The 10,715-nt window shown below is 35.4% G+C and overlaps 1 protein-coding gene and 1 long non-coding RNA gene across 2 annotated transcripts; both read right to left on the reverse strand.

Moving 5' to 3' along the window:
• Positions 1-2,470: 2,470 nt before the first annotated feature.
• On the reverse strand, positions 2,471-4,163 carry LOC124629791. Its single transcript, XR_006984327.1, has 2 exons — positions 3,729-4,163; positions 2,471-3,020 (listed from the first exon to the last, which is right to left on the reverse strand). It is a non-coding gene; the product is annotated as an uncharacterized LOC124629791 (long non-coding RNA).
• A 2,402-nt stretch (positions 4,164-6,565) lies between these two features.
• Positions 6,566-10,246, reverse strand: LOC124629542 (WW domain-binding protein 4). The gene is made up of 7 exons (XM_047162970.1): positions 9,999-10,246; positions 9,857-9,929; positions 9,453-9,644; positions 8,070-8,214; positions 7,780-7,879; positions 7,433-7,615; positions 6,566-6,808 (listed from the first exon to the last, which is right to left on the reverse strand). Coding segments are annotated over exons 1-7 (891 nt in total). The 5' UTR covers positions 10,001-10,246; the 3' UTR covers positions 6,566-6,612.
• Between the last annotated feature and the right edge of the window lie 469 nt (positions 10,247-10,715).

The raw sequence follows: 10,715 nt of genomic DNA on the forward strand, positions 1-10,715 counted from the left end.
ACATAATTGTGGTTTATCTATGTAGATAAAAAGTAATTAAAATCTTAATTACACAATATACCTAATAATCATCTAAGTGTGTTTTTCTCCATTCTTTAAAATAATCTGCCAAATATTGAAAGTGATTGTTACAAAAGCCTTTACTTAGGTGCTTAATTAAAAACTATAACGGTAGTTACCTATATTGGCCTTCTAAGTAAGTATTTCTTTTATTTCATGTAATTTAGTCCAATTAAAGTTACTACAGCAATAAGTACTTCTTCGGAACATTATGGTAACCAGAGGGGGCACTCTGTATCTACTTACTTTATTGCAGTTCAGCTGGATAACTCTATAACATCATATTTTAAAATTAATTACTGTCTATTCAATATCATCTCTCATCTAATGCTCGTTTTAAATTAGAACATCAAGAGACATATTTACCTTGATTATATCGATGACAAGACGTGATAACGTCAACGGGGTTCCCAAAGGCGGATTAGGTATCATTGTGTTGTCAAAGGATGGGGTATTGCACTGGCATACTAATCAGCTTGAATTGATGTAAGTGTGGCCTTGTAATGCCACCATTATTGTGTCATTGACTATGTCATCCCGATTAATAGTTAGAGCACTCGATATGCATGCGTGTTAACATGGCGGTCAATGATGTGACCATAGATGCTAGAGGTGCTACTTCATATTATTTTATTTCGTGATCATGTTGCTCAAACGCGCACCAGTAATCCGGTCAGGTGCTACTGAAGAACATTTAAGATGAGCTGATGAGATGAAGGTACTACGAATTATTACCGATTTGTCACGTAGATACTTATATGAGTATTATGTGAATTCTGGTTCTAAGGTAGGCCTACTTTTCTTTTTATATATTCGCATTCTTAGGGTTTGATCGATCGAGCTTTAACGAGTTACAGAGACGGAAACTTTGGCGTGGATTAAATGCCATACAAAAATGAATTTAGACTTTACTTTTCTGAAAATCTTGGCACCTGCAAAAACGTAATGGAACATGGAATTAACTGTATTGAATTTGAATATATCTTATATATCAGTATTTAGCTACCTAGGTACCTATAATCTGATTGATTGTGTGTTGTGTTAAGTGTGTGTGTGTGCTTGGTTTAGGCTTGTATGCAACTCATCATGATGCAAACAGAATTCGGCTCTTAGTATTTGATGCGGCGGATTGCAAATTCTGGTGCATTCATTAGACACCTTACGGTCACCTTCCGAGAACCCATAAATTAGTATTTCGATCGAGTACCTACCTATCGATCAATTCTATCGTATTTATTTATAATCTGAGCCTCAGGTAGGTATCTGTATCGAAAGCCTACGTAAACTAACCTCTTGAAGGAACATTACCCAACTTGAAACAAAGTTAATTACTTATTCACGAAGCGGCCCGGTCTTCAGCCGGCATTGGCTAGATTAATTCTTCATATTTACTTTAATGTTTGTTTTCAATTAGGTACTTTTTTAAGTATAAACCAATAAAATGTTTTTTATTATTCGCTAAGTTACTATAGTTATATCGGATGCCAAATTCTAAAATCTTAGAAACAGAATTGATTTTTATTTCTGTTTCACATTTCTTTTACCTGACTGTCTCGTTCTAGTCTCGTGGTCGCAAGCGCGGCTGCTGTGCTCGATTCCCGGGTCGGGCCGAAATTGCTTTGTGGGTTTTCTGAAAACTTTCACAAAGCAGCGCGTAGTCTGGAAGTTGGTGATTAATTCACCCGTTCATCGGAGAGCACGTAAATGTCGGTCCTGCGCCTGATCTCTTTCCGGTCGTGTCCCATCGGGTTATGAGAGTGAAGGAATAGGGAGTGCACCTGTGTCTGCGCAAATGCTCGTGCACTATAATATATGACCTGCGCAGCTGGCTGATCTCCCTAAATGAGAACAGCCGCCGTGGCCGGAATCGGCCGTGGACGCCATTATTATTATTATTCATGTTTACTTTACAAATAAATATTAGAACAAAACTTTTAATAAATAAATCGTGAAAATTTAATAAATGATTGGTGAAAATTTTGTAAATATGGTGTAGATAGGATGGTACGAGTATGAACATTACAAATTATTTGTAAGTGTTGTATATAAAGATACCTATCTACTTACCTTTGGATTACAGCTCATACCTACTATTTGGATTATTATGCAAAAAAGATTCATTCATATCTAAGTTTAGAATACCAACCATTCAGGCATGACAAATATGAGTCATTGGCTGGTAGATACGTTATTAGGTAGGTACTTAATAAATCTTTGATCTAATTCTAGACTAGATAGGAACATGGTAACTGTGCCTACGTCATATTGTTTTAAATAAAGATTGGCAGAAAAAGCCCTAAAAAAGTGATTTAATAAGGAATTTTAGAAAATAATTTCAAATTAGGTAACTCGCCTTACTTATCAATGTAGTTGGTGTATGTACAAGCTCTTAGAAAAAAAAAATGCTTTATTTTTGTAGATATGCATTTATTCATATATAAATACCTCGGGTTTACATCATAACTTTTAAACCTAATATTATCACATTTTCACAACAAAACAATATAATTTTGCAACATCTACCGATACCTCGTGACTATGCAAAGGATCAGAATAGCGAAGTAAATATATGTGACAAAAACATTTAAAATTATGGACGATTCAACTTGTAAATCACATTATATTCCAAATCCTGACAGTCACGGAATACTAACGAGAACGTTTTACGAATCGTGTGAAATATACGAGTAAGTAAATAAGGTTCCTTTATTATTATTATCTTCATACGGACGTTACATCGGGAGAATAGACGTCACTCACTTTGGTGGGTAGGGGTGGTACAATGAGTGCTGCTAGTAATAGGCCAGCGGATAACTGTAGGCGTAGGCGTAGGGATAGGAATATGAGTAGGCGAGTGGCGCGCTGTACGCATAAGGGTAGTAGCCGTAGTCCACCAGCACTTGAGGTTTCGCCACTGCAGGGCTCACCAACAGCACCAAGGCGAGAGCGACCAGCATCAACTGTGGACAAAATTATATTATTACAAAATTGGAAGCAACCATATAGAAATAGGAGCCTTTATTCAAAGGAATACATGTGTATACTTAGGTACATAGGTACTGTAACGTAGTTAGAAACACACACGCAGGTATGCATGTATGAAAGATGATGAAAATATATATATGCTTAAGACATGCTTCCCATGGCATGTATGTGCGTTGCGATAGTTTAAATTAAACAGAGGGTTTAAGAAGAAAAACCCTTCAATAGTGTTTGGCCCAACTCACGTTAGTATCGTAATGAAAGCGAAATTTCATTAAAAATGCGGTACCTGAAAGCTACACTGTGGACACTGCTACGAGCATGTGATTGAAAATATTATAAATACCATAAATAACAATTGATTATGAAGTGCCTAGGTACCAAAAGTGGCAAAATACTGACTACGCACTATAAGATTAATAAACTGAACTTCCGAACAGTTAATGATGGGCCAGACCCACGATATTGTGAAAATTACTGAAAGTAACGACGTTAATTTAGGAGAGTTGAAACTTTAAGATTAACCTAGATGACATAAATTAACGACGTCACTATATATCAATATTTTCAGATAATCTAGTGAGCGTTACGCAGTGACTATGTTTTGGCAGAATGACGATACATAAAAGAGCATTCGAGAAGTGGCAGGTAATTAAATCTAATTGGTTATGGTTTTTAAAACTCACCAGCTTGAACATGATGAATATTTTCCGATTCTCCTCAAAGACACAGCACCAAACAAAATCTAGTAGAGACTAGACAGGACTGTAGCCGATGGATGCGACGGTAGATATCATAACATCTCCTCTCGCGGTCCAGCTTATATACGGAGTTCGAGGGCCGGCAGCGTCCCGTCCGTGATTGGAAAAACTAATGATCCTCAGACCGTCTTCAACACGCTGCATATAATAGGATGTAAAAAAATGTTATACACAATGTCGCATTAACAGTTAATAGTACTTGATTTCCATATCGGACCCGGATCATAGTGTGACAATAGACGCGTAGAAGATTCGACACAGGATTAATTGAGGCAAAAAATATAGACAAGGCTTATGTATGTACCTCTATGTTGCGTATGCCTATGTGTTGGACGCTATGAGATATTTTTATAGGTTTAGTCTGAGAATGAGAATACACACATGTACGTTATGTGTCTTATAAAATCTAAATTAATTGATCTAAATGTATGTCTAATCAGGGTTTATCAAAGTGGGGTCCACGGACCTCCTAAAGGGCAAGTGTATCAGGGAAATTGATGGGAACGAAACGCATTGTAGTTGTTGGGTGGCGAAGCTGCGAAGGTTTTTTTTTTCATTTCCTAAAATATTTTTTGACAGGGATCCGTGGAATCGTATAAACTGTGAAAATGGTCCGTAACTGCAGAAATTTTAAGAAATCAAAAGTTTTTAATTAAATATATTTTAATACGTTAAATATATTTTAATTCTTTAGACGTAGGGACTTGAAATGAGTTTTTGATATGCAATTCTATGATATTTTTTTTTGGTTATTTATTTGAAAAGCTAATCGAAACTACACTTACGTACCTACCTGATCTATATTCTTACGTACTAGGAAGGTGATTAGTACCTACCAGCTTAATTTATTACGGGTAATAAATCGTGATGGCTGAGTAAGTAGTAGGTACACAATAGATATCTACCTAGTATAAACTGTAACAAGATTATAATAAGTTGAGATTATGCTTATGCAATTATACTTATTTTGCATAACAACGTGATTAACAATTCTAATTTGTATGCAAAATAAGATGAGTGAATCTGTTGCCTCATAACAGTTTGTAGGACGAACAAGGACATTGCCACTGAAAATTGCTGAAAACGCTGACATGACCATCTGGACATAATGCGAAGAAAACGCCTTTTGACGTTTAACTGCATGCATGAATTATTTTTAGAAGATGCAGCACTAAAATAGCAGTCAATTAAATTTAATTGTACGTGCACAGTCAATACGTAATTGAAACGAGTCGTTTGTTAAAGTACAGCACGTCTACCACCTTTTATATAATGGTATGCGACGGGAATATTGTGTAGCTGTTTGTTTCATAAAGATAATAAATCAAATACATATATTCCTCATGCATGTGTTTCACACGTTTGATAATTCAATAAATACCTACTACTTATTTACGTTTCTTGGCGCCTAATAAGAATGAGTTACGTTACGTAGGTAGCTAAATCCTGAATCCTGTTCACATTGACCAAAATATCTTCGTGTTTTGAATCCAAAATAATACAGATTTTTTGTGTTCGCGAAGATCACATAGGTCGAGTTTGTGATTTATTATTCACATACAGCGTGCTTAAGTTTATGATCCATGGTTTTATTTATTCCCATCTTCCACCCATGGTTTCGCCTTAGTCCCAAGGGAACTCTTTGCTGCGCGTGGATAAAATGTAGTTTATGTGATTATGTTATTCTGTTAGGTAGGTACGTACATAGGTATTTTAGTTCTACAGTTCATCAAAATATAAACAATTACCTAAGCTTCAGCTTTCGCATTAATAATATTAGGGTAGGTTTATGTGCATTTCTATCAACAACGTCGAAAGCTAACCGCACTAGCAACATAGATAGCGAGGTAGCTTAGGTACTATGTATACATACACTTATTCAGATACCTACTGGAGAGGGTAAATTGTCGATAGACGTGATGGCACTTTACTAGGAGAAAAAAATATGACCATTCAATATTAGGTAGCTAGTTAAGCAGGTAGTTCTATTTATCTTAAAACCATTCCGTACCTACTTACTTGGCAATAAAATGTAGGTTTTTAAACATTCCTGAAGACCCATCTCTTTAATAAACACTGAATATAAACATTTTTTCAAATTAGGGGAACCCTTCTTTGCAGAGGTGAAGTCCTACAAAGGTGAGTAATTACCGACAACAGAGTATGGTTTCATTTCCTTAACTTTTCATATTCTGTCTGTAGCAGTTTATTTTCAAGGAGCTCTGGGATATATCGGATGTAGAGCCTAAAGGTAAATGGCTCGAGCTTGATATTTATTGTTTTGTTTATTGCATTAACCTCTTGAATGCCGCTAATTAGAGAAAAATAGAAAATCAATTATGTCTCGCGTATATGTACGCACCGGCATACAAGGGGTTAAATAACTAAGTAGGTAGCAAGTATTACGTCTAAGGCCGATTTCAGCCTTGGCGGTTATTCTCATACAAGGAGATCAGCCAGTGCGCAGATACAAGCGCACTCACTATTTCTTCTTCACTGTTATAGGCCGATGGCACGGAAAATCCGACGCGACCGGAGAGAGATCAGACGCAGGACTTAGTCTAGTCTTACCAACGATTATCGGGTTGTCCGGATAATTGGGTTGAGATCATGTAAGGAGTCGGTCCATGTAAAACACTGGAACTCAGCTGTCTTATCATTCGGTTAAAATGGAAGTAGATCCCAATATCGGTAGTTGAGAAAAGGCTAGGCACATGAGTTACGATATCTTATATAAAAAAGTATTTATAAACAAAACACGCTTTGATTTTATTTACAGATTTATTTCATTTCTTTCACATCAATAAATTCAATCATCATCTGTCTTTTGGCGCATATTTCTTTTAGGGTTGTTAAACTTTCTCTTCTTGAATTCTACGGGTTCATCACCGAGCGACTCTACGCGTTTCTCCTTAAACTGAATGATTTCGGGTTGCATAACAACTGGGGGTGGTGGCAACTCCTTCTCAATTTTTGGTAGTTGGAGATCCACATTTTCGGCGGGTCTGAAAAAGTGTATAGGTAAGTATAGGGTACCGAATGTTTTGTGCAGTTCACAACTGTAAATTTTCAAGGAAAATTTGCATTTTTTGTACTGGCTGACAGAATTGTCAACTGCACCAAAAAAACATTTTAATTTTATGGAGGGCTCACCAATGCCTTATGAAAGCATGTACTAAGAAACGATTTAAGAAATGAGCGTTAAGGCCATCCATCGCACACATCAGCGGCACGACGCAGCTGAAGCACGGCTGAAGCGTGTTGGAACTGCGCCGTGCCGTGCCGTTAATATTTACCTCTGAGCTTTATTCTATAGGAGAGTTGTATAATCCAAACTAATATTATAAATGCGAAAGTAACTCTGTCTGTCTGTCTGTCTGTCTTTCTGTCTGTCTGTCTGTCTTTTCTTCACGCCTAAACTACTGAACCGATTTGTGTGAAATTTGGTACAGACATAGTTTGAAACTTGAGAAAGGACATAGGATAGTTTTTATTACAAAAAAAAAAAAAAAAAAATATTCCGGACATATAGCGCCATCTATTGGTCAAATCAAATATCTGCTGGTAGTCACTATTCCACGCGAACGAAGTTGCGGGCAAAAGCTAGTCTGTACATAAGTTTGACTTACTGACTGACTACTGGCGTCCAGGATCCATACGGCTTACTGGCGCGCGGAGCTGGTCCATAATCAAAGAACTTTTTCGGCGGTTCTGGATCTTTCTTAACTGCTAACTCTCTCATTTTCTCTCTAGCTATGTGAGCATTAACTTCCATGTGCACCTCTTTTTGAGCTTGCTTTTGTTGTTGCTTCCTGAAATCCAAACAAATATTATTAATATGGGAAATAAACTTAAAGGTGCCAGATATATGTATTCCTACCCCACTTTGTAAGGCAACTTGCTCACTGCAATTTTTGTTTCTAGGCGAGTACCACAATACAATATTTTTGTCTATTTTATGAAGGACTTCACTCACTTTATTTTCTGTTTCTTTTTCTCTTGTGATTCTTCTTTTAATTTATTCTTTTCTTGTTCTGCTATTGAAACATACTCATCAGGAGCGTCCCAGGTTGTTTCTAGAATAAAGAGATATATATTTTATTTACTTGACAATACATTTAATTTGGACATTATGTCTGATCTGCAGATGAATTAATTAAATTGCTTCGTATGCAGGATATACGACGTTGTGTACTCTGCTCTTATAGGTTATTGTATACAATGCCTAGGTTAATTATAATCTGCCATATGAAGTCGGATAAATACCATTAGTAACAGTGTTCCAGTAATAAGAGCTACCATCTTCACTTTTAACTTCTTCCCATGAGGGTGGTGCCTTAGTGGTGGGCATGTTAGCAACAACTACCGTGGCTTCACTGCTGCCGCTCTGAGTCAATATTTCATTTATACTCTGGAAATAAAAAGTAATAATATTTCATTTATTCTCTAAAAATAAAAAGTAACAGCACTTCATTCCATAGATATAATATTACTAAACAAGATTGCGCACGCTCAAAATATATATTTACGAAAATGAACTCTATTCTAACGCAATAAGGTACTAAATTGGTTGCATAATACACAGAGGCAAATCCGAGCCAAGAGGGATAGTTCGAACGGAGGCTGTTTGTCTCTTTCTAACACCTTGCCAGCATAAAAAAAAATGTTGTGATCAAAAGTTTTGTCTTCCGAAAAACAATTGAATCACTTATATTTTTATCTTATTTTAACAATTGTAAGTCAACAAATTAATAACAATCGCATTAATTTATTCGTATTTATTATTAAAACATAAACAACATAAATTTTTATTTTGCTTTTTTTTATTTTCTAGCGGTAACCCTGAACATTCTTGGCGCGTAATCAGCATTTAAAATTTTGTTTATATTTTTTTGTATTAAATCAATTTAAACTATTAAAATGGTGAAAAAGTGTTGCGTTTCTACTTGCAAAAGTGAATCCTATGGTGGTTGCAATATATCGTTCCACAGGTTAGCTAATAATAACATTTTCGTAAACCAAACAACTAGGGTGCCCATGAATTCTTGTAACGAGTCAAAATATGGGTGATGGATTTTAAAACTGTTGTACTATTGTTATAGCTTCCCAAAAAATGAAGAAAGGCGACATAAATGGCTCAGCAGTCTATATATGAAGTAGAAATACAAAAAAAACAGTCTTCACTTCGAATCTTCCTGCTTTTATACTGCTAATTTCCGCTAATTATTAAAAGCCTTTATTAGTATCTTAAGGTCACAAACTGCGTAAGTTAAAACTTCAATACTAATCTGTGTTTAATAATCTTAGCAAATTCGGATTTGTCTCACATAGCTTAATCTCATAGTCACCCTATTAGAAAGGGACAGACAGCCTCCGTACTAACTGTTTCACTCGGCTCGTTTTTTGGGTTTATATGCGCAGTCCTGTTTACTAATATTATGTCTATGCTTCATTCATACTCTGAAAAAAGGTGAGGTCTACAAAGTAGTACACATTATTCAAAAAATAACATTGCACAATATCCATAGATTTATCTGTTTTGTGTTACAATACTGTTATACAGCTTGATAGTATTAAGTTAGCAAATGACACACATTCACCAATTTAAATTTACGTGTAAATATAAACATTACAAATAAAATGATTCACCTGTGATGTTAGGTCTGCATTGTTCTGCACATCTTTCAAGTAAGCAGCCATGGCAGCTGCTTCCATCTTCTTGATATCATCGTCAATCTTCTCTTTCTGCTTGAATTCTTTAGCACTCTTCTTACTGAGCTGTGATATATGTTTCTGAACGTTTTCCTTGTGACGCTTACCATTCTCATGAAATGAAATTGACTGAAATGTACAACTCTGTTAAGTATTTCATAAACCAAGTTGAACTAATATTGAACAAACTCTGACACTAACAAGTTGTCCTTCCAAATTATAGTTATAGTAATAGGTATAGTATAGCTATTGCATAGCATTCAAACAGAGCTTTGTGAAGAATGTAGCATGTACAAATCATGCATACAAATTTTTGAAAATTAAAAGGCTACATTACTTACTACTTTGTTATCAGCAAACCAACATTTGCAAAACTCACAATATTTTCTTGCCTGAGACTTCCAATATTCAGTCCTAAAATATAAAATACAATATTATTTGTGTATATTTTTTTTATTCCAACGTCTTGCTTAAACAACTTACATCGTGTAGTTCTAAAGAAAGGCAAGGAATATTATAGAGAAATATAAGGTTTTCCCTTTTGAGGAATATATGTTCGAGACTACAACTGTCGACTATCACAAGTCGCTTCAATACAAGAAGTTTATCATTTAGCACACATTTGTTACGTTTTATGTATTTACTTCGAAAGTCGAAAAGCAAAGTTTATCAAAGCAATAATATCAAACCAGACGACAGACAATTGACAGCAGACAGAATGTCATAGTGACAGTTTGGATTTTAGGATTTTAGTACCAAGCAACCATAGAGGAGATTAAGGTGAAAGTTTCAACTGCTTAATTAAAAGTGGGGAATACAAAATATAAAATAATATTTTACCTAAGTTAATATTCGATATCAGGCCTGATCTTATCGTTCGCAGTTTTTTAAACTCCGAAAGTTTTTTAAAATTCAAATGCACTCCAATATATATATGTAAGAACTTTCGAAGTTAAACTAAGACCTTCCAGGGACCGTCTTAACAATAGGGTCCTATTTTTCTTTTTGGGTTCGGAACTTCTGTTTTTCTATGCAAAATGAATAAGGAGTTAATTGATTCCTGAAAAGTCAAAGACAATACAGAAATGGAAAATATTCCGGGGCTTAGAATATACATAAGCTAGGAGTCTGCCGGTAACTGCAAAAGTGTCGCTAGTACCTAGCGCATGAACTTGATTAAAGGTAAACCATCTTGATAGG

Source organism: Helicoverpa zea, chromosome 4 (genome assembly GCF_022581195.2).
Source record: "Helicoverpa zea isolate HzStark_Cry1AcR chromosome 4, ilHelZeax1.1, whole genome shotgun sequence".
In the NCBI taxonomy this organism is placed as follows: domain Eukaryota; kingdom Metazoa; phylum Arthropoda; class Insecta; order Lepidoptera; family Noctuidae; genus Helicoverpa; species Helicoverpa zea.